Source organism: Magnolia sinica, chromosome 4 (genome assembly GCF_029962835.1).
Source record: "Magnolia sinica isolate HGM2019 chromosome 4, MsV1, whole genome shotgun sequence".
NCBI classification, from domain to species: domain Eukaryota; kingdom Viridiplantae; phylum Streptophyta; class Magnoliopsida; order Magnoliales; family Magnoliaceae; genus Magnolia; species Magnolia sinica.
The window spans coordinates 1,253,972-1,279,297 of NC_080576.1; the positions used below are offsets into that span (position 1 = coordinate 1,253,972).

Consider the following 25,326-nt stretch of genomic DNA (forward strand, 5'->3'; position numbering starts at 1 on the left):
AGCTTAGCTTATGGGTCTTACACTCAGATAACCCAACCCAAAGAAAGCTGGTGCTCAGACTAGTTGCAAGCAGGCGTACCTAAGTCAATAGCTGTATGAACCTTGAAATCATGGACAGTATCCCTGAACCTCGAATTTGAACAGTTGTGGCTGGCACATGAATTGTCCAATGTGGAGGGTAACCTTACAAAATAAATAAATAAATAAATAAAATCCCAATTCTAATCCTTCAACTTGTGTCCTGCGCAAATAATCGTAAATAGATCTATTTGGGAGCTTGGAAAGTATTCGAGTGGAAAATACTTTTTGAGAAAACAGCGTTTTAGCTTGATTGGGAGTTCATTTTTGTGAAAAATAGTTTTCAAGAATGTGGTTTCATAGAAAAAGTCCTAAAAAGTTGTCTCAACCTTCCCCTTGTTTTTTGTTCTCTCCAGATGCTTTGTTGAACAATATAAATTAAAAAGAAATGTCACCCCTCTCTTCTTTCATTTTCCAAGCTCTCAAACAGTAAGAATAAAATAGAGCACACTCAACATCTGATGGGAAAAGTACAAAATATCGGATGGCTACAAGCTTCCGATCCATGAGGACTTCGGAGCATGGCCTACATCTGGGCCTGTTAGATGAACTGATTGTGGAGCCCAACTGATTCTACCACATTCTTGCTTTGTATAATGCAACCTTGGGTCCACAGTAACGCCGTCAGTAATTGGATGGCCATATAGGGGTTATTGGTCCATTATGGTCTGGCAGGAGCTATCCTCACTGTCTCAATATAGAAGTGAAGATTACACCATCTCAACTCAGTTATTTAATTCAGCTCTATTGCATGAATAATTGGCGTGTATGAAGTACCTAACATCCCTTTTCGATTGGCATGTAAAGGCCTTCTCTAACATTCACCATGTGGTTGAACATAGGTTTGGCGATTGATTGAATGGTTAGAATAATCCGGTTGGTGTGATTTGCGGGTTATAATCCAATGAAGATGTGTGCCTATAAATGGGACAGTCCATATTTGATTTTCATTCACCTTTGAGAAATAAAGGGGTGCCTCTGAAATTTGAATGTGCCATGTTCCTCTACGGATGGCACATTTTCCACATCTGTTTATTTTTATCCCTCCAATGGAAGGGTTAACATCTTCCAATTAATGCATTTCCCATTCAGTTTAGACCATATGGGATAAATGGTATGGAAAACCGAACCATGTGGGTGCCACATGTAAAATCTTTGCTTGCCCTTAAACAAATGAATCACTTAATATAGGATTCATGAACCAAAACCCTCTCCAAGTCCGTTTGTGAAGCCCTACTTACCGTTACTAAAAAATAGCCCTTTAAACTAAGTAGATGTTATTAGAAATTGGAGAGAAGATACTCGCATGAATGTTACATTAGGTGCATTTCAATTCAATTTTTATTAATGGAACCACCAATGATTTCTCTCAATTTTAGAAGAGAGAAATAAGAAAACAACGTAAAATGAAAACCATCAGAGTTATCCATCTGTTCTTTCTTCTTCCCCTTCAAAAGAAGGGAACTGGATCTTTCGTGAAGAACACCTACTCCTTGGCAGAACAGGGCACTGGATGAAGTTCGATCCGGAAGTGTCAACACACATATAGATCTGAAACAACTGACGGTTACCATCTTCATCCACATTGCACTCTATACCTGGTGTGTAACCAGTCGCTTCTCTTATAGCCGTGCTTATTCTGTTTAGATTGTAAAATCGATCATCCGGTTCAGTCCCTGAACAGCAGATATATAGTCAGGAACATGGTTAAAACACACAGCTGACTCGGATCGACTCATCCAGTGTTGAGCTGAGTCCCGACTCGCCCGAGTCAGGGATTGCTTATCTGGGTGACTTATTGATTTTGGCCACATCGGGTCCTGCCGAGTTTGAGTTGACTCGTCCGAGTTTTAAAGCCATAATCAGTAAAAGCAGTAGAAATCAATAATGATGATGAAGAAGAAGAAGAAGAAGAAGATGAAGAATATTGGTAAATTCGGATTTGTCATCTCCTTACCTGCATCCATCAGTATTTGGAGGAGATTTGCTTGTTTTTTGAGGTTGAGTGCTGCCTGGAAGTATCCGTGTTGGTCAAGGACGGACTCGGAGCACGTGCCATGCTTCTGCCACTCGTGTGACCAGAACTTGATGCCACTGTTACTTGGACAAGCAAGCGTTGGCCAGTCCGTTTGCATCTCACAAATCAGATCCTCGATCTACGGTTAGAAGACAACAGTGAAAACGTGTCAATTCGCATGCTGGTGCGTTACGTACAAACTAAGTACTGACTATTCAATTGGTGGCTACCAAATGGTCGGCCAAAATAAAATGCTGACAAATTCTAAGTGATTTTCGGACCCGAGTCCTCTAATGCACTTCTTTTATTCAGGGCGTAAAACCCACCCAGCTCTGTGGGGCCCATCATGTCTGGATGGGTTTTATTAACCCAGACCTGGTTAAGTTGTCCCTATGTCGTATAAGTGAAATCTACCGTCCACGAGGTTCTAGTCTGGATGTTAGGCCATAGGGACAACTTAACCAGCTAAGTAAATCAGGTGGGTCACACCATAGGAACATGGTACATGATGCTAACCATAGGTTTGTGTGGCCACCGTGGCGTTTATCTTTCATTAAACCTGTTAATTAGGTGTAACTCACAAGAATCAAGATAATATATAAAAAATCAGCCACATCGAAGACTCAAATCTGGCGGCACCGTGTAAATTTAAAGATCTTTGGTAAAATTATAAATTATTTCCCATTGCTGTTGTCCATTGGAGCTTTTTTAAGGTTGCCATCTTGTATGTACCGCGAAAATAGGTGTTATTACATGATTAGTGATGTAGAGTGGGTTGCGGACAGTTATATGGCCAAAATGGATCAGAAAAGGCCCGGTCGACGACGGAAGTGATCCAGACCATCGAACCTTAAATCGGGTGTATCTTGCAATTCGGAATGAGTTATCTGACGTAAAATATATGATTTTGGGGTAGAACGAGCTACTGAAGCCAACCAACCCCGCTACGCCGGGTTGCGCAACCCGGAATTGCGAAAAACTCCTGGATCGATGGTCGTTTCCCCGTTTTAATTTCGTTTTTACTATAAATAGTAAGTTTTAGTTTGATTATAACTCTTCATCCGTCGGGGTTTAGGAGTTGCGCCCAACGTGAAAAGAGCTTAGAATAATTAGGAGAACGGTTTGGTGAAGCCAAATAAGACACTTACTATTTTTGGCCGAAAACCTTGGGAACTAGTAGATATCATGACCGTCTATAAATAGTAAGTTTACTATTTATAGTAAGTCGCGGATTCTAAGAGTTTGAGTTGTAGTTTGATTCTAATTTCTTTCCTATTGCTTGGTACCCCTATTTAAAGGGTTGTGAACTCGTTTTTATTCATCAATTAATCAATTTCGAGTTTATTAGAATTTATTTCTATTTTCTGCTTTCTTTCCTCGTGGATTCGAGAAGTCTCTGTGAAGAGTCCAGAGAAGCTCCGTGGATTCGGAGTAGTTATCCTCATCACGTTCATCCCTCCGTCAATTGGTATTAAAGCGAGGATTCCCCTCGGGCCAATGGCAAACAACGAAGGTATGAATTAAAATCCTGTGGACGGTGATCCAGGGATTCGTTATCTTTCGGAAAGAATGGACGCTTTCCACCGGGAGAGTCAGTTGACCATGCAAGGGCTGCAGGCAACTCTCGACCGTCTTGCGGATGCGCTACTTCTGCCTCGAGTCCTAGGCGGTGCTCCACCACCCATGGTTGCTGTACGACACAACCCCGATTTTTGTAGAGCACTACCAGTGGCAAACCGTAGGGCTACACCAGATGATTCAAGATCTAACGACGAGGACCTTAACGAGGGTTTTGCCCGACGACCAATCCATGGAGGTGATCATCTAGATCGTGCTGAAAGAGACTATCGAGGTAAGGCTGAACTTTCTAGTTTTAACGGTTTATTACGTATAGAAGATTTTCTCGATTGGCTAGCCGAAGTAGAGAGATATTTTGATTACATGCACGTGCCAGATCATAAAAGGATAAAATTGGTAGCGTTTAAATTAAAATCTGGTGCTTCTGCATGGTGGGAACAATTACAACTCTCACGAGCTCGCCAGAACAAGGCGCCCATCTCATCATGGCCACGGATGAAACGTCTTCTTCAATCTCGATTTCTTCCCAGTGATTATGAGCAGATATTATTCCAGCAATATCAAAATTGCAGGCAGGGAAATCGAACAGTCACAGATTACACTGAAGAATTCCAACGGCTGGCTACACGAAACGATCTATCAGAATTTGAGTCATAGAAGGTGGCACGATTTATAGGTGGGCTGCGACCGATAATTCAGCACCGAGTTCAGATGTACCCAGTCGGGACTGTGGATGAAGCAGTTCAATTGGCGGGTAGGGCAGAAACATAACTTGCAAGAGCTCCTACTCGTCCATATCCTTCAACTCGATCCCCCATGACGAGTCCTACGCAGGATCCAGTGCTGCCACGAGGAAAAGACCCAGTACCTCAACTTCCTACAACCGCAAATCGTGATACGGGGAGCGGCTCATCCAGGCCTCAACGTGCAGCACTTACAACAGCGAGTCCGAGTAGGATTTCAAATCCTTATGCTCGGCCAAGGTCAAACAATTGTTATCGCTGTGGCCAACCAGGCCACTTATCAAACACTTGTCCTCAACGTCCCGCAGCACACTTGACTATAAATGAAGGGGGCACTGAAGATGAGGCCGCAGTAGAAGACCATCGCTTTGATGAACATGAACAAATCACTGAAGAAATAGCAGGTGGCGATGAAATGACGGGCGAGGATCGTGGTGAATTTCTAGTTGTGAGGCGATTGCTGTATGCCCCACGAAAGGAATTACATCCACAACGACACAATATATTTCGTACTCGGTGCACCGTCAATGGAAAGGTCTGTGATGTGATCATAGACAATGGTAGTAGCGAGAACATCGTTTTAAGAGTGATGGTGGACAAGTTGCGGCTACCAACGATGAAACATCCTTCCTCGTACTCAATTGGCTGGATAAAAAAGGTGAATGAGACTAAGGTAACTGAACAATGCACTATCTCGTTTTCAATTGGCAAAAATTATAAAGATCAAATACTTTGTGACATGGTCGATATGTAAGCTTGTCATATGTTACTCGGTCGACCCTAACAGTCGGACCGTGATGCGACCCATCGAGGACGAGATAATGTTTACATATTCGTCAAGGATAGTCGAAAAATAATCCTTGCCCCTATGGCACCAGAGAACCACCCTGAAGCCTCTAAAGTGGAGGGGAGTTCCCTCTTGACCATTCGAGATTTTATGGAAGAATTCAAGGAAACCAGCGAGGTATACGCTATAGTAGTGAAGAGCGAGGAAGATGAACCCTCAAACATCCCTCCAAGTTTAAGACTGTTGCTAAACGAATTCAAAGAAGTCTGGCCTAAGGATTTACCTGATGGATTGCCCCCCATGAGGGACATCCAACATCACATAGACCTCGTCCCTGGGGCTAGCCTGCCCAATCGCTCTCATTAACGGATGAGTCCGAAGGAGTGTGAGATACTTCAGGGGCAAGTAGAGGAATTGATCCGTAAGGGTCTCTTAAGAGAGAGCATGAGCCCATGTGCCGTACCAGCATTATTAATGCCAAAAAAAGATGGAAGCTGGCGCATGTGTGTTGACAGCCGAGCAATCAACAAAATTACCATCAAATATCGGTTCCCAATACCACGGTTGGACGACATGCTCGATATGTTAGAATGGGCCAAGGTGTTCTCTAAACTAGATCTAAGGAGCGGGTACCATCAGATTCGTATTCGACCCGGTGATGAGTGGAAAACGGCATTCAAGACCAAGGAAGGGTTGTATGAGTGGCTGGTCATGCCCTTCGGCCTATCGAACGCACCAAGTACTTTTATGCGTTTGATGAATCAAGTTCTAAAACCGTTCACTGGCCGATTTGTGGTAGTATATTTTGATGACATATTGACATATAGCCAGGATGAGGCGGAGCACAAGAAACATCTCAGGCAGGTGCTACAGGTCCTACAACTTAACAGGTTGTACCTCAACTTGAAGAAGTGTAGTTTTTTAACTAACAGCCTATTGTTTCTAGGATTTGTTGTAACGTCCACAGGCATTCGTGTGGACGATGAAAATGTGCGAGCTATTAGGGAATGGCCGATCCCGACAAACATTCATGAGGTGAGGAATTTTCATGGGTTGGCGACTTTCTATCGTCGATTTGTGCGAGATTTTAGCACCTTAGTCGCGCCTATAACAGATTGCATGAAAAAAGAACCGTTCCAGTGGACCGATAAAGCTGATAAGAGCTTTCATGAGATCAAGCATCGTTTGTCTACAACACCGGTCTTGGTGCTTCCTAATTTCGACAAATTGTTTGAGGTTGAGTGTGACGCTTCATATGTCGGAATTGGTAGAGTATTATCACAGGAAGGTAGGCCGGTAGCCTTCTACAGTGAGAAGCTCAGCGAAGTCCGAAAGAAGTGGTCGACTTATGAGCTTGAGTTGTACGCAGTTGTTCAGGCGCTGCGACATTGGCGGCATTATCTGATTCAAAGAGAGTTTGTTTTGTACACTGACCATCAAGCATTAAAATTTATTAATAGTCAGACTAATGTGAATCGTGTGCATGCTAGATGGGTTACGTTTTTACAGGAATTCACGTTCGTTCTGAAGCACAAGTCAGGGCAGCAGAACAAGGTGGCTGATGCACTTCGCCGTCGTGCATCACTACTAGTAACAATGAGCAATGAGGTAGTTAGCTTCGACTGTCTCAAGAAGCTGTATGCCGAGGATGAGGACTTCAAAGATTCTTGGATGAAGTGTCAAGAAGGTCACCCCAGTGACCTTCTTGACCTTCATATACAAGACGATTTTCTCTTCAAAGGGAATCGATTGTGCATCCCCCAAAGTTCTCTGAGGGAGCAGATTATTCAGGAGCTACATGGAGGTGACCTTGGTGGACACCTGGGGCGAGACAAGACGCGAGCTCTTGTGAAAGAGCGGTATTACTAGTCGCAGTTAGTACGCGATGTGGGAAAAGCCGTACAATGTTGTCATGTTTGTCAGACCTCCAAGGGGCAATCTCAGAATACGGGCCTCTACACCTCGTTACCTGTGCCTAATGGTCCTTGGGAGGATTTATCAATGGACTTCGTGCTTGGTCTCCCACGAACACAACGCGGCATGGATTCGGTGTTCGTGATGATAGATCGTTTCTCAAAGATGACGCACTTTATCCCATGCAAGAAGACCCTCGATGCAACACACGTGGCGAATTTATTTTTCAGGGAGGTCGTTCGGCTACACGGGGTCCCCAAGACCATTACTTCCGATCGTGACAAGAAGTTCATTAGCTACTTTTGGCGGACTTTATGGAATCGATTCGATACACGACTTCAATTCAGTAGTGCTTACCACCCACAGACTGATGGGCAGACCGAAGTTGTGAATCGCACGTTGGGAAACCTCCTTCGCTGTATTTCAGGAGAAAAACCGAAGCAGTGGGATTTGGCCTTGTCTCAAGCAGAGTTTGCATTCAACAATATGGTGAACCGCTCGACAGGGAGATCACCGTTCCAGATTATTTACGGATGAGTGCCTCGCCACACACTTGACTTGGTCCCTCTGCCCAAGCACCCAGGCATGAGCATTGCAGCAGAACATATGGCAGATAAGATCATGGGCATCCATGCAGAAGTGCAGACCAAGCTACATGCCTCGAACGAGAAGTATAAGGAACAAGCGGACAAGCATCGGCGACAAAAAGTGTTCGAGGTAGGCGACCGCGTTATGGTCCATTTGCGCAAAGAGAGATTTTCGACCGGGATGTACAATAAGTTAAAAAATAAGAAGATTAGACCGGTACCAATCATCCGAAAGATCAATGACAATGCTTATGTTGTTGATCTTCCAGATGACATGGCAATCTCACAGACTTTCAATGTTGTGGACCTGACCGAGTATCATGAACCAGAGCATGACGAGAACTCGAGGACGAGTTCTTTTGAAGTGGAGGAGACTGATGTAGAGCGGGTCGCGGACAGTTACATCTCCAAGATGGATCAGAAAAGGCCCGGTCAACGACGGAAGTGATCCAGACCATCGAACCTTAAATCAGGCGTATCTTGCAATCTGGAATGAGTTATCTGACGTAAAATATATGATTTTGGGGTAGAATGAGCTACTGAAGCCAACCAACCCAGCTATGCTGGGTTACGCAGCCCGGAATTGCGAAAAACTCCTGGATCGATGGTCGTTTCCCCGTTTTAATTTTGTTTTTACTATAAATAGTAAGTTTTAGTTTGATTATAACTCTTCATCCGTCGGGGTTTAGGAGTTGCGCCCAACGTGAAAAGAGCTTAGAATAATTAGGAGAACGGTTTGGTGAAGCCAAATAGGACACTTACTATTTTTGGCCGAAAACCTTGCGCACTAGTAGACATCACGACCGTCTATAAATAGTAAGTTTACTATTTATAGTAAGTCGCGGATTCTAAGAGTTTGAGTTGTAGTTTGATTCTAATTTCTTTCCTATTGCTTGGTACCCCTATTTAAAGGGTTGTGAACTCGTTTTTATTCATCAATTAATCAATTTCAAGTTTATTAGAATTTATTTCTATTTTCTGCTTTCTTTCCTCGTGGATTCGAGAAGTCTCTGTGAGGAGTCCAGAGAAGCTCCGTGGATTCGGAGTAGTTATCCTCATCACGTTCATCCCTGCGTCAATTAGAGGGAGCGTATTTTATATAGCGGACATGGTTGGCCCCACGAAGCTTGGTTGTTTAATCTTTGCCTGTTGGATGCTTTCAGCGATTGATCCAACCACTAGGATTGTGCTGCCTTTTCATCTATTATTATTATTATTATTATTATTATTATTATTATTATTATTATTATTTTCCTTTTGACTTCACTCATAAGCAGTAGGACGAACGAGCCAACCAATCTAAATCTCGTGAACGTTCAGCATGTTTCACATGGACGCAGTGGATCGGGGTAAGCCTGGAGTATTTTGAAATGGGGGTAGGAATCATGCCCCAAAATGAATTAAGCTGATGGGGGCGCGGATTATAGGTAATACCCCTGCCCGTGCAGAGCTCAAGACTTGGCTAGACATGTAGCCCTGTATTAGTGGAGAGCGATTACATCAGAAGGCAGAGGACACGGAGAACCCCAAACGTCTTTTCTTTTTAATTTTTTTCTGACTTTCTACCTGCTCCCAAGGACGGATTTCCTCCAAAAGCCTTTAGCAGAAAGTTGCTTCCCAAGGATGCTTGGTGAGGCCCAAAGCCATTTTTTTGGAAATCTACTCCGTTCATCTATTTTGAGATCTCATTTTAGGACAAAAGACCAACAATGGGTTGATCCAAAACTCAAGTGGGCCACACGAGAGGAAAAATTGGGGAAAGATATACCTACCGTTGAAATCTTACTAGGCTCCACCTTGATGTTTATATGACATCCAAACCGTTTATAAGGTCATTAAAGCTGTAATGAAATGGAAATACAAAAAATTTAGCCTGAAACAAATTTTTTATGGCCATAAGAATATTTCAACGGTTCTCACTGAATCCCCACTGTTTTCTCTCGTATGGCCCACTTGAGTTTTGAATCTACCTCATTTTTTGTATAATGTCGTAAAATGAGATCTCAAAATGGATGAACGGACTAGAATCCCCACTAACATGGTGGTGGGACCCGTCCATCATCCTTGTGTAGAAACTTCACGCCAAAGGCTTTGGCTGGAAATCCACATCCCCTTTTCCCATTCAAGTAAGAAACGGATTGGCTACTCCCTCTACCACCGGCCAATAGCTAGTGGTCGGTATGTGTTTCATCCTCCCGTCCATCTATTTTTATAGATCATCCGTGCCACAGGAAAACAATTGTGATTGGATATCCACTATTAAAATCCTCCTAAGGCCCACTGTAATATTTACTTGACGTCCAATTTATTGATTAGATCATAAAGACCCAGATGAACCTAAAAACAAAGATCAGCTTGATCCAAAACTTTTATGGCCCCCCAAAAGTTTTTAATGGTCAACATTCATTCAACACTATTTCATGTAATGTGGTCTACTTGAGATTGGGATATACCTCATTTTGGGTCTCATACCATAAAATGATCTACAAAAATAGATGGATGAGCATGGATGAAACACATACCGACCACTAGCTATTGGTTAGTGGTAGAGGGAGTAGCCAATCCTTTTGGGACGCGGATTAGATACGGACAGTAGAGGTGGGCATCGGACCGAGTTGGATCGGATTGGGGCTAACCCGATTCGGTCCGAAATCTAGCTGGATTGATCCGAATCCGATCCGATCCGGGACCGGGTCCGGAACATAGGACTTGATTCGACCTGACACACGGTTGGCCTGACCCGAACTGAGTCCGACTCGGTCAGGGAAACTGAGTCGGATCGGGTTGGGTGCGATTCAAATTGTTAAAAATGGTGAAAATCATTATCTCATTGCTATTTTCGGTGTGGTCCATTTGAACTTTAGATATGATTTTTTTTTCCAAATGATCTAAAATGATCATGAAAAATGGATAAACAGTATGGATATAATAAATACATCATTGTGGGGCGCATATAAGGTTGATATCATTTGAGCCGTTTGTACAACTCGGAGCTCGAGGCGCTGCAGCTGCGAACGTGCTGTGCACGGTAGCTGTTGTAACTTGTTGCCCACGAAAAGATGACTTTGATGTTACCAAGTTATGTAGGTCTGATCATGGGATATGTGTTATATCCAAACCGTCCATCCATTTGGCGAGCTCGTGTTAAGGCTTGAGATAAAAAAAATAAGATAAATCTGACTATCAAGTGGACCACACTGGTAAAAGCAGTGGGACCACACTGAAAATCATTCTCTGTTGCTATTTGTGGTGTGGTCCAGATGATCTTTGGATATGATCCATTTTTTTGGATAATGCTCTAAAATAATCTCTAAATATATATCAACGGTGTAGATACAATAAATAAATCACTGTAGGGTCATATAACTTGGATCTCCTTTGAACTGTTCGTACAACTCGTAGCTCGAGGAGCACCAATGGACTGAAGGCGGAAACGGATTGGCTACTCCCCTTGACACCAGCCCTGTGGCTAGTGGTCGGTGATCTGTGGGCCCCACCATGATGTATGTATTTCATCCATTCCGTTCATCCATTTTTAAAGATGATTTTAGGGCTTTATCCAAATTATTATAGGGAGATAAATCTCAGGTGGACCACACCTCAGGAAAATAATAGTGATTGGATATCCATCATTTAAATCCTACTAAGGCTCACCATACTGTTTATTTGACATCCAATCTGTTGATTAGGTCATAAAGACTCAGATGAAGGGAAAAACTAAAGATCAGCTTGGTCCAATGCTTTTATTATGGGCCCCAAAAAGTTTTTAATGGTTGACGTACATTCAACACTGTTTCCTATAATGTGGTCCACTTGAGATTGGGATATACCTCATTTTTTGTGTAATACCATAAAATGATCTAGAAAAATAAATGGACGGCATTGATGAAACAAATACATCATGGTGGGGCCCACAGAGCACCGACCACCAGCCAATGGCTGGTGGCAAGGGGAGTAACGAATCTGTTTCCACTGAAGACGAGTCGTCTTGGCACGACACGTACCTACAGCTAGCTACACATAGCTATGTGTGGCACACCAGCAAACATTTTCTTATTTTACACAGTAAACATTGTTGGGGCCCACCTTGAATGCATGTGGTTTATCCACGCCGTTCATTCGTTTTTGCAAATCATTTTAGTGGTTGAACTCAAAATGGATGCATATTCAAAGCTCAAGCGGACCATACCATAGGGAAAAGTAGAAGTATCGATAAGAGCTACTTCAGATCGGGTAGGATCGGATCGGTCCGGATCCATTTAGATTGGGTTTTCAGATCGGGTCGGGTCGGATAAGGGCCAATCCGAACTCGACCCGAAAAGAATTCGGATCTGGATGGAGCTACCCGATCCGCACTGATCCAGACCGTCGGTTTGATTCTGATTGGGTCGGATCGGGTCTGATCGACTGGATTGAGTCTATTTTGCCCAGCTCTAACAGATAGGTTGAGTAGCCACACTCGCTACTGAAGTGACGTCGGTAAGTTCTGTGGACCCCACTATGATGTATGTGTTGTATCCACAACGTCCATCCATTTGGAGATATTATTTTAAGGCATTAGTCAGAGAATGAGGCAGAACCAAAGCTTTAGTAGACCCCACCATAGAAAACAACGGGAAGATTGATGTCCACCGTTGAAACCTTCCTAAGGCCCACCATGATGTTTTCTTAAAATCCAACCTGTTCAAAAGTTAACAAAGACATTAAAGAAGGGAAAACACAAATATCAGCTTGATCAAAAACTTTTGTGGCCTTTAGAAGTTTTTAACGGTGGCATCACTCTCCCCACTGTTTTCTGTGGTGGGGTCCATTGGAGCTTTGGATGTGACTCATTCTTTGGATCTTACCCTAAAATGATCTCTCTAGATGGATGGACAACGTGGATACAAAACATACATCATGGTGGGGCTACGGAACTTGGTGACGTCACTTCAGTAGTAGTCTCGCTACTCAAACTGTTAGTAGCCAATCCGCGCTCATCCGTTTCCTACTATGGGGAAAAGGGGGCGCGGATTTCCTCCCAAACCCTTTCGCATAAAGTTTCTGTGCAAGGATGATGGGTGGGGCCCACTACCATGTTAGTGGGAATTCTACTCCGTTCATCCGTTTTGAGATCTCATTTTATGACATTATATAAAAAATGAGGTGGATTTAAAACTCAAGTGGGCCATATGAGAGAAAACAGTGGGGATTCAGTGAGAACTGTTGAAATATTCTTATGGCCATAAAATATTTGTTTAAGGATAAATTTTTTGTATCTCCATTTCATTCAAGTGTTAATAACCTTATAAACGGTTTGGATGGCATATAAACATCAAGGTGGAGCTCAAGAGGGCTTCAATGGTAGGTATGTCATTTTCCAATTTTTCCTCTCGTGTGGCCCACTTGAGTTTTGGATCCACCTCATTATTGGTCTTTTGTCCTAAAATGAGATCTCAAAACAGATGAACAGAATAGATTTCCAAGAAACAGATGGCTATGGGCCCCACCCAACATACTTATGCAGGAACTTCCTGCAAAAGGCTTTAGCAGGAAATCCATACTTGGGAATAAGTAGAAAGGGGAAAAAAGAGGAGATGTTTGGAGTTCTTCGTGGGGCCTGAATACAAATGTGGGCCAACGTCTTCGTTTGCTGATGTGTCCTCCCACTTTCTGATATAACTGCTATCCACCAGTACCGGGGCTACATGTCTAACCTGTCTTGAGCTCTGCCTGGGTGAAGTAGATGCCTTCCACTTATGACACCTGTCCAATGGAAGGTATGGATTGGGGCAAACGTAACCAACCTGGATCTCAGACAGGCATGTATGTGTCACAAGGAAGGAGTGTTGATTGGGGTTAACAAGGAATGCTCACATGCGTGCCTTCTTACGTGAGCACCCGTGTGCACCTTTTCACATGTGTCATGGGCTTATAATATGAACGGTCCATTAAAAAAAAAAAAAGAAAAGAAAGAAAGAAATGCAATCAAGGGAGGAAACTGTTTCCTTTCTTTCATGGCACAAGAGTCTTGCATCGGGCTGAAAATTGGCCCAGTTAAGTTTCAATGGGTGCCACATCGCGTGGACCGTTTAGATTCTGTGCCTATCACACGTGTACAATTAAAGGTGGCACGTGCTAAGGTAAGAAGGTGCGCAGGTGAGCATTCCTCAGCTTTGGACAGATGAGGGAGTTGAATACTAGCCTAAGTAACATCGTCACGTGGACGGATTGGATTGGCGTAAACGTGAAGTCAACTTTGCTCGAAGGATAAGGATCAAAACCAAAGTATTATAATCCGAACAAGCCTAGAGATCGGGCAAAGGAATCTTTTTTTGTCATCTTGCGGCTCGTTTTTCTCTCCTCTATTTTTTAACACTTCTCTACCCTGTACCACATAGATAGGGAAACCAACCTTCTCCCTTCCCTTTCTATAAAATGCATAAAATGTGACATCTATCCCTTCAACAAGTAATAGGTAAAGTCCAAAATATCAGAGTGTATCATATAATATTGCAATTGGACGGCCATGAATTCATCTGGCAGTGTGATACAAAGACATAGGGGCAAAAGAAGTATTGTTTTTACCTATTTGTCTCGTAGCAATATGTGTATACCAAATTCAATAATTCAGGAGTTTCAACATTAAGTGTCTTCACAAAGACTTTAAAAAATGAAGAACACGGAATAAGGAAAAAGCAACAACAAGAAAATTGATGGAGGCAATATGTGAGAGTGATCAGATTCAGCAGTTCTGTCAGAAGTTACTGTACACCTTTTTAATTTCCTCCAACTTGTCACACGTGTAGAATATCCCATCCGTGCAAAAGGTGGCCTGCACCATGATTACTATCTGGTAGAAAAATCAGGCCGATCTACTCATTGGGTAGGCCACACAAGTGCAGTGAGTCAAACCATTGTCTGTCCAGTGATTTTGATGTTATGTCTAGATCCATGAGTAGATCTGTCTGATTTTGATATCAGGTGATCATCATGGTGTCGTCTATTGCTTTCGCAGATAAGAAATTATACAACATGCTGGCAGGAAAAATGGATGTTTTATAATTTATGATACAGCCGCTGTATCAGATAGTTTTAAAAAAAACCAAAAAAATAAATAAATAAATTTCCATCCTCTCCATATAAAACCATCTTTCTAGCCTTATGATGAAATGGAAAAAAAAAAAAGGCAAAATGATATATTGGATTAATAAATTTTAAAATATGCTGACTAATCATTTGCACTTTATTTCTGTATGGATTCGAATTCTCAATCAATAAAAATAAGTTTTTTGGTTAAAGAAAAATGTTCATTAATCTATATTGAGTCAAGTTAAAGAAAAATGTTCATTAGTCTATATTGATATCTTTTGATCTTGCAGGAAATGAGCTCTCTCTTTCTAGTGCATCTGTTATGTCAATGAAATATTTCCTTCAATTGATTGATTGTAAACATACCTCCGATGGATCAAAACGGCTCTCAAAGTCACAATTGGACGGGTATGATCCGTCATTGTAATTTGGCCAAAGCCCATGAATGCTGAAATCTGCAGCAGGCTTTCCAGTTGTGGGGTAGCAACAACTTCGTCTGGTGTCGCAATGGGACCCGGGCCACTGAATGGATAAATAGAGGAACCATTATGTTTAATAGAAATTCAGATAAATTTTGTGAAGAATAAGGAATTAATGCTAATATATATGGAAACATGTAATGGAGAGAGGAATCACCTGTTGAACGAAGTAGAAGAAATCGAAATCTTGGGCTGCGGACAGAATTACAAGAAGGGATGCTACCAAAACATGAAGGATTAAAACATTGGATTTCATGGTTTCTTGCTCTTGGAAATGACTTCCCTTTTGTGGGTTTCGATGGTATGGAATTGCTTTCCCAATAGCTATATTTTATAGGCAGAGCCAGTAGGATTTTGGTTGGCATATTCGGTGAATGCTAATGAGTTATTCCATAGAGAAAAACCTTAATACTCCCACGTACTGTGATTGATGATACATGGGCACTTAGAAACTGCCATATTTATTGAACATTGAAAAATGAGTAGTGTCCAATCTTCCAATATCAATAGACAAGTGTCCATGAATCAGAGGTTAGGATTGCTCAACCAATCTGATTTTGGGTATGTGACGTACAGACAATGAGTTCCATAATTCAGTTGGTTTATGCTAATTAATGCATGCCATGTGTACGATTTCTGGGTGCCTGTGTATCAAGCATATACTCTGCTGGAGTATCAAGTTACTACCATATATCGTTATAAGGAGGAGTATGCATAGAAGCAATGCGCAAATTGCATTTAATGTATGCCAATCCAAACTGTCCAAATCATGGGACCCACTGAGAATCCTGTCAATATCTAAAAACCACAGTAAACAGATTAGAGGTCATAAATCGACTAAACCACAAATCTGCGTTGGTTATTGTGATTCCCAAAACTTGTGACCCCTGAATTTGGTTTAATTGGAACTTGAAAACTATACATGGCATTTGTCATACTAAAAACTTGGTCCGGTCATTAACCTAGGCCATCCATAAGTCAAAGCAGAAATTGGGATTCTGTGAAATCCAAACAGTCTCTTAAGAACAATCTGCTCACTTTAGAATGATGACAATGATGACTATGATGAAACCATATAGTGATCATCCATCAGTCAAAAATACTCTAGAAGCTTTCTAAATGATTCTAATAAACCCCTTTTACACGACTCCACGGGATAAATTTAAAAACTTCATGAAGGTCTCCAAATTACATTATTCTATTGCTTTCTAAACTTGGCTATATGCCATTCATAAACCTCTTGTGTTGCAATAATTAGCTGAGTAGCAGCTGGTACAGCCTCTTGGAGAGGTAAGCGAAACACCAATGCATGCGGATTGTCATGACGTCCACCTTGAGTAAGTTGCATCCATTTGAGCCAGTTCGCTAGAGCGCGGCCTCCATAGCATTTCTTAGTAGGACTGTCTTGGTTGGCAAAGGTGAGCTTGATCAGGCAAGCCTGTTTACTTGCACTTAATTAGTAGGTGTTGTAGAGCGGGTCACGAACACTTTCATGGTAAAGATGAACTAGAGAAGGCCCGATCGGATGCAATAATGATCATGACTATTAGAACATTAAAATAGTCGTATCTCGCAAACTGGAATGAGCTTTTGGACATATCATATATGATTTTGGGCTAGGAGAAGCTACTTTAGCCAACCAACTGCTATGCCAGGTTACCCATGCCGGATTTGCAACATTCCATCAGATCGATGGTCAAAAGTCCGTTTTATTTTTGTTTTTACTATAAAGAGTAAGTTTACTATTTATAGTAAGTCACAATTTTAGGGAGTTTGAGTCTAAAACTTAGTCCTAGGTTTGAACTCATTATTTAAAGGATTGTAATTTCATTTTCATTCTTCAATTAATTTATTTCGAATTCATTAGAAATTTTATTTTTTATTTTTACCTCTTGTAGATTTGACAAATCTCAATGAGGAGTCTAGAGAGCTCTGTGTATTCGGAGTAGTTATTCTCTGAGGAAGATGGTGATTGGCGTCATCACATCCCTCCCTGCATCAGTAGGACTGTCCTGGTTGGCAAAGGTGAGCTTGATCAGGCAAGCGTGTTTACTTTTTTGTACTGGAATGATTTTGGGGCTTGGCTCTTGGCCTAAAATTCAGGCCAAGGGCCAATGTATGACAACTATAAACAAGCACGGATTCATGCTCAGGCGAGCCTAGCTACAAGAAGTATTGCTAGAGGACAACACATTAACGTACATGGTAATCCTTTTAGGCCTGTGCCTGGCCTGCGGACGATCATAAAGCTTGATCTCAATCAATGCCAGGCTAAACCTGTCAGTCATCTTTGGACCTGGCCATTAACAACTTTGCCTGCAAGTAGTAGATTTGCAACTGGACAATCTTGGAATGGGCTGAAATTTGTCCATGCCCAAATCATGATCTAACGCCCCAAGTCCAGGCCAACCTAGCTTTCAATCCAATGAGCTGCCCAGGTTATTATGGATCTACTCGCGGAATAGTTGGTCTAATTGCATAAATAAGTCGGTATGGGTCGGGTTGAACCATCTGGGCTTTAGGAAGACTCAAGAACAAGCCCATCCCATTTATTTATTGGCCAAAGATTCAGGCCAGAGCTTAGCTTATGGGCGTTACACTCAGATGAGCCCAACCCAAAGAAAGCTTGTGCCCATGGCTGACATGGGTCAACCCGGACTAGCTGCAAGCAGGGGTACCTAAGTCTGTATGAACCATGAAATCACGCGCAGTATCCTTGAACCTCGAATTTGAACACGTGTGGCCCATGAATTGTTCATCTACACTGGAGGGTAACCTCACGAAAAAAAAAACCCAATTCTTATCCTTCAACTTGTGTCCCACGCAAAAAATCGTAAGAGCTTGGAAAGTATTTGGGTGGAAAATACTTTTTGAGAAAACAGCGTTTTCCCTTGATTGGGAGTTCATTTTGGTGAAAAATAGTTTTCAAGAGTGTGGTTTCATAGAAAAAGTCTTAAAAAGTTGTCTCAACCTTCCCCTTGTTTTTTGATCTCTCCAAATGCTTTTTTGAACAATATAAGTTAAAAAGAAATGTCACCCCTCTCTTCTTTCATTTTCCAAGCTCTCAAACAGTAAGAAGAAAATAGAGCACACTCAACATCTGATGGGAAAAGTACAAAATATCGGATGGCTACAAGCTTCCGATCCATGAGGACTTCGGGGCATGGCCTACATCTGGGCCTGTTAGATGAACGAATTGTGGAGCCCAACTGATTCTACCACATATTCTTGCTTTTGTATAATGCAAACTTGGGTCCACAGTAATGCCGTAAGTTGGATGGCCATATAGGGATTATTAGTCCATTATGGTCTGGCAGGATCCTCACTCTGTCAATATAGAAGTGAAGATTAAACCATCTCAACTCAGTTATTTAATTCAGCTCTATTGCATGAACAATTGGCATGTATGAAGGGAAGTACCTAACATCCCTTTTCGATTGGCATGTAAAGGCCTTCTCTAACATTCACCATGTGGTTGAACATAGGTTTGGCGATTGATTGAATGGTTAGAATAATCCGGTTGGTGTGATTTGCGGGTTATAATCCAATGAAGATGTGTGATGTGTGCCTATAAATGGGACAGTCCATATTTGATTTTCATTCACCTTGAGAAATAAAGGGGTGCCTCTGAAATTTGAATGTGCCATGTTCCTCTATGGATGGCACATTTTCCACATCTGTTTATTTTTATCCCTCCAATGGAAGGGTTAACATCTTCCAATTAATTAATGCATTTCCCATTTACTGTAGGCCATATGGGATAAATGGTCTGGAAAACCTAACCATGTGGGTCCCATGTGCAAAATCGTTGCCTGCCCTTAAACAAATGAATCACTTAATATATAGGATTCATGAACCAACAAACCCGCTCCAACTCCACTCGTGAAGCCCTACTTACCGTTACTAAAAAGTAGCCCTTTAAACTAAGTAGATGTTATTAGAAATTGGAGAGAATATAGTCGCATGAATGTTACATTAGGTGCATTTCAATTCAATTTTTATTAGTAGCACCACCAATGATTTCTCTCAATTTCAGAAGAGAGAAATAAGAAAACAACGTTAAATGAAAACCATCAGAGTTCTCCATCTGATCTTTCTTCTTCACCTTGAAAAGAAGGGAACTGGATCTTTTGTGAAGAACACCTACTCCTTGGCAGAACAGGGCACTGGATGAATTTCGATCCGGAAGTGTCAACACACATATAGATCTGAAACAACTGACGGTTACCATCTTCATCCACATTGCACTCTATCCCTGGTGTGTAACCTGTCGCTTCTCTTATAGCCGTGCTTACGCTGTTTAGATTGTAAAATCGATTGTCTGGTTCAATCCCTGAACAGCAGATATAAAGTCAGGAACATGGTTAAAACATTCAGCTGACTCGGATCGACTCATCCAGTGTTGGGCTGAGTCGAGACTCGCTCGAGTCAGGGATTGCTTATCTAGGTGACTTGTTGATTTTTGGTCACATCGGGTCCTGCCGAGTCCGAGTCGACTCGTCCGAGTTTTAAAGCCATAATCAGTAAAAGCAGTAGAAATCAATGAAGATGATGATGATGATAGTAATAAAGAAGAAGAAGAAGAATATCTGTGTTGGATTTTGGTGAATTCGGGTATGTCTTCTCCTTACCTGCATCCATCAGTATTTGGAGGAGATTTGCTTGTTTTTTGAGGTTGAGTGCTGCCTGGAAGTATCCGTGTTGGTTAAGGACGGACTCGGAGCACGTGCCATGCTTCTGCCACTCGTGTGACCAGAACTTGATGCCATTGCTACTTGGACAAGCAAGAGTTGGCCAGTCCGTTTGCATCTTACCAGTCAGATCCTTGATCTACGGTCAGAAGACAACAATCAAAACGTCAATTCGCATACTGGTGCGTTCCGTACAAACTAAGTACTGACTATTCGGTTGGTGGCTACCAAATGGTCGGCCAAAAATAAAATGTTCACCAAGTCTAGTGATTTTCGGATCCGTGTACTCTAATACACTTCTTTTATGCAGGGCGTAAAACCCACCCAGCTCTGTGGGGCCCACCCTGTTGTATAAGTGAAATCCACCGTCCGCGAGGAAAAAATTAGCCAGCTAGGTAAATCAGGTGGGTCTCAGCACGGGAACATGTGACATGATGCTAGCCATAGGTTTGTGTGGCCACAACGGTGTTTATCTTTCATACAAAAATTAGGTGTAACTCACGTGAATCAAGAGAATGTATAAAAAATCAGCCACATCCAAAACTCAAGTGGGCCACACCCTGTAAATTTATACATTATTCCCATTGTTGTTGCCCGAAGCTTATTTAGGGCCCGAATGGGAGCGTGGAATTGTAACCCCTTGGATTCGGAACCTCTAGGATTAGAAACCCCGTGGATTTGCAATCCTCTCAGTGTGTCTGGCACCTTGGATTGTGAATTAACTTTAATCCAAAAGTATCTATCCATAGTATATTTCCGGGGATTTGAATTTAATTACTAAATCAACTTTATTATCTCTAATCAGTGAGATATGTAATTTTTGATACAATGGTTGTGATAAGCACACTGAAATATATGCTTTGCCCGAAAATGATGAAATTCCGAGTCTCAGATGGGCCACAAGCACAAGATCATGTCTGAGTGACTAACTAACGATTTTTTAATCGTCGATTTACATAAATAATGTTTGGACAATGCTAGACAATGTTTAGATAGTACTGATTTACATGGACAATGTTTGGACGGTGCTGATCATCATTAGTGGGCCATGTGCCTAGTAAAATAATAGTGTACAGTGACACACATGTTACACCTGCAAACAACCAGGGGATTGGATACCCCTCAAATCTGCTCCAATCCATGGTGCCAAACGAGCCCTTAAGGTTGCTGTCTTGTATGTAATGGGGTTATCGTATGATTAGAGGGAGCAAATTTTATATAGCGGACATGGTGGGCCACACGAAGCTTGGTTGTTTATTCTTTGCCTGTTGGATGCCTTCAGCGATTGATCCAACCACCAGGATCGCGTTGCCTTTTTAATTATTATCATTTTTTTAAATTTGGACCTTGCCCATAAGCAGTAGGGCGAACCAGCCAACCAATCTGGATCTCGTGGACGTGTAGCATGTTTCACATGGACGCAGTGCATTGGGGTAAGCCTGAAGTATTTTCAAATGGGGTAGGAGTTGACTGGGGTTAATGGGGAATGCTCACATGGGCGCACCTTCTTACGTAAGCACCCATGCGCACCTTTTCACATGTGTCAATGAGCTTATAATATGAACGGTTGGCGTGATGCATCTCCTTGTTAAACCATGCTAACCCAACTTTCAGCCAGATCCATAGCTCTAACTGGCAGACTGAGTGGAGATATCTCATTTCAACACTTGAGGTCTTGGTATCAATCCCTGGCGGGGGTGGCTAACATGGAGTGTGTGTACTAACAAGCTAACCCAAAAACATAAAAAAAAAAAAAAACTTTCAGCCTGATGCAAAACTCTAGTGTGCAATGGAAAAGAGAAATGTAATTAAGGGAGGAAACTGTTTCCTTTTTTCATTGCCCACAAGAGTTTTGCATCAGGCTGAAATTTGGGCTTGTAAGGCTTTAAGGGTGCCGCATCACGTAGACTGTTCATATTTTGTGACCATGACATGTGTGAAAAGGTACACACGAGTGCTAATGTAAGAAGGTGCGCAGGTGAGCTATCCTTGGGAGAAACATTAAGTAAGCTTTGGACAGAGGAGGGATTTGGATACTAGACTAACAGTAACATGGTAACGTGGACGGATTGGATTGACGTAAACCTGAAGTCAACTTTGCTTGAAGGCTAAGGATAAAAAACAAAGTAGCCTAATCCAAACAAGCCTGGAGATCCGGCAAAGGAATTTTTATGTCACTTTGCGGCTCGTTTGTATCTCTTCTATTTTTTAACACTCCTCTCCCCTATACCAGGAGAGGAAACCAACCTTCTCTGTTCCCTTTCTATTAAAATGCATAAAATGGGACATCTAGCCCTTGAACAACTTAATAGGTAAAATCCCAAAATATCAGAGTGTATCGTGTAATATTGCAATTGGACGGCCTTGAATTCATCTGGCAGTGTGATACAAAGAAATACGGGCAAAAGAAGTATTGTTTTTACCCGTTTGTATCATAGAAATATGTGTATGCCAAATTCAATAATTGAGGAGTTTCAACATTAAGCATATTCACGTAGACCTTAAAAATGAAGAACAAGAACAAGGAAAATGCAACAGCAGGGTTCTCACTCTTGCTCCAGTGGTAGACTCTTAGGGGTTTCAACACCTGGTCAAGGGTTCGAGTACCATAAGTGTTGAAATCCCACCAGCGTGAGTGTGTGGGGGTGAGTACGCGTGTGTTCAAAAAAAAAATAATAATAAATAAATAAAATGCAACGGCAAGAATTTGAAGTAGGCAACACGTGAGAAGTGATCAGATTCAGCAGTTTTTGTCTAGATCGGTGAGTGGATCTGTCTGATTTTGATATGATTTTGATATCAGGTGATCATCATGGTGTCGCCTATTGCTTTCGCAGATAGGATATCATACAGCATGCTGGCAGGAAAAATGGATGTATCATAACTTATGATACAGCCGCTGTATCAGATAGTTTTTTTTAAAAAAAAAGATCCATCTTCTCCTTATAAAACCATCTTTCTAGCCTTCTGATGAAATGGAAAAAATGCAAAATAAGAAAACCACCTAACATTTTTCAAGATATATGCATTAATAAATTTTAAAATATGTTGACTAATCATTTGAATCCTCAATCAATCAAAAATAAGTTTTCAAGTTAAAGAAAAATGTTCATTAGTCTATATTGAGTCAAGTTAAAGAAAAATGTTCATCAATCCATATTGAGATCTTATGATCTTCGAGGACACAGGACTAAGGCTCTCTCTAGTGCATCTGCTATGTCAATGAAATATTTCCTTCAATTGATTGATTGTAAACATACCTCTGATGGATCAAAATGGCTCTCAGAGTCGCAATTGGATGGGTATGATCCGTCATTGTAATTTGGCCAAAGCCCATGAATGCTGAAATCTGCCGCGGGCTTTCCAGTTGTGGGGTAGCAACAACTTCGCTTGGTGTCGCAGTAGGATCCGGGCCACTGAATGGAAAATAGAGGAACCATTATGTTTAATAGAATTCCAGATAAATTTTGTGGAGAATAGTGAATGCTAATACATATGAAAAGATAATACATATGAAAAGATGTAATGGAGAGAGGAATCACTTGTTGAACGAAGTAGAAGAAATCAAAATCTTGGGCTTTGGACAGAATTACAAGAAGGGATGCTACCAAAACATGAATGTTTAAAACATTGGATTTCATGGTTTCTTGCTCTTGGAAATGACTTCTCTTTTGTGGGTTTCGATGGTATGGAATTGCCATCTCAATAGCTATATTTTATAGGCAGAGCTAGCAGGATTTTGGTTGGCATGTCCGGTGGATGCTGAGGAGTTATTCCATAGAGAAAAACCTCAATACACCCGCATACTGTGATTGATGATACACCGGCACTTAGAAACTACTCTGTAATTGATTACCACATTTATTGAACATTGAAAAATGAGTAGTGTCCAATCTTCCAACAGCGATAGACAAGTGTCAATGAACCCGAGGTTAGGATTGCTCAATCAATCAACCAATCTGATTTTGGGTCTGTGACTTACAGACAATGAGTTCTGTATTCAGTTGGTTTAGGCTAATTAATGCATGCCATGTGTACAATTTCTGGGTGCCTGTGTATCAAGCATAATACTCTGCTGGAGTATCAAGTTACTACCCTATATCGTAATAAGGAGAACAGTATGCATAGAAGCAATGCGCAAATTGCATTTAATGTATGCCAATCCAAGCTGTCTAAATCATGGGGCCCACTGAGAATCCTGTCAATATCTCAAAACCACAGTAAACAGATTGTGGTCATAAACTGATCGACTAAACGACAAATCCAAATAAACTGATCGCCTAAAAGGAAAATAAAAATAAAAATTCAGTGATCCAAATCCAATAAACAAGTGTCCACAAACCAAATCCTGGGATCCGCTTACTTAATCTAATTTCGAGACGTGCTGCATTTACCGTTGTATCCACAATTTGAATGGTTTGGATTGAATTTCATGTTCACGACATGTAAGGTGGATCTACATATATATGAATGAGAATCGATATTTTTGTCACATAATGTTGTGTGATTGTTAGCATCCACATATAGAAGAGAATTGATATTTTTGGCATGCATCTTGTGTGATTGGTGAGCATCAGCTGAATTGGTGCATGGCCAGATGTATCATCGATCGCTGTATTTATTGAAAGTGTGCCCATTTCGTGCTTGTAAAGGATCGCCCAATTTTAATGGCATAACTATACTATTGAATATGAAAACGAGTGAGTGCATTAGTCTATAAGTGGCAACCATATACGGGGGTCGAGAGCTTTCATCTGAGAGGTTTATTTGTTAACATTCCATGATACGAGTGAGATTTATCATGTAAACAGCTTGGGTAATTTAAAAGTGGCCCAGATTCAAAGGCTGAAGTTCTGACGTATGGTATTGTGATACGTGTAAGATGTATTCCAGGAAACCTGTTTATTTTAGTGTGGAAGTTTGTTGGAACATTCCTTGTGGGAGATTGCAACTCTAGCCTCGAAGGATGACTCAAGGAATCTAAAATGGATAAGCCAGAGCGTTAGGTTGTCTGCTTCGTTTTGAGTTCCTCATCAATTAAAGAGATGGAAGAATTAGTAATCACTACTCTAACACACATCCATCCTACGTAAGGTAGTATGAAGATCAATTCGGGTACCACAATGGAGGGCCATTGGAAACATTTCATGACCAGAAATCTAAACAGATTGGATGAACACATCAATATTCATTTTATTTAATTGGAATTATATATTAGAGTTAAACCTTCGTTGGTTATATTTTCAATCCCTACTAAAAACATATAATTAGGATCAAATAAAATGAGATGAACTCATTTTTAAGGGCAACCATACAGACCCTTAAGCTTCCCATGTGTGGCCTTCCCACAATCAATTCTAAGACGTCAAGCGAAGAATTGC

The 25,326-nt window shown here is 41.4% G+C and overlaps 2 protein-coding genes across 2 annotated transcripts; both read right to left on the reverse strand.

Annotated features, from left to right (window-relative positions):
• Positions 1-1,315: 1,315 nt before the first annotated feature.
• Positions 1,316-15,602, reverse strand: LOC131242084 (ribonuclease 3-like). The gene is made up of 4 exons (XM_058240484.1): positions 15,412-15,602; positions 15,142-15,297; positions 2,036-2,234; positions 1,316-1,754 (listed from the first exon to the last, which is right to left on the reverse strand). Exons 1-4 carry the CDS (start codon positions 15,508-15,510, stop codon positions 1,501-1,503), a joined length of 708 nt encoding a protein of 235 aa, XP_058096467.1. The 5' UTR covers positions 15,511-15,602; the 3' UTR covers positions 1,316-1,500.
• A 3,565-nt stretch (positions 15,603-19,167) lies between these two features.
• LOC131242086 (extracellular ribonuclease LE-like) lies at positions 19,168-23,770 on the reverse strand. The gene is made up of 4 exons (XM_058240487.1): positions 23,488-23,770; positions 23,206-23,361; positions 19,886-20,084; positions 19,168-19,587 (listed from the first exon to the last, which is right to left on the reverse strand). The coding sequence occupies exons 1-4, from the start codon at positions 23,644-23,646 to the stop codon at positions 19,328-19,330; spliced, it is 774 nt and encodes a 257-aa protein (XP_058096470.1). The 5' UTR covers positions 23,647-23,770; the 3' UTR covers positions 19,168-19,327.
• Positions 23,771-25,326: the final 1,556 nt, after the last annotated feature.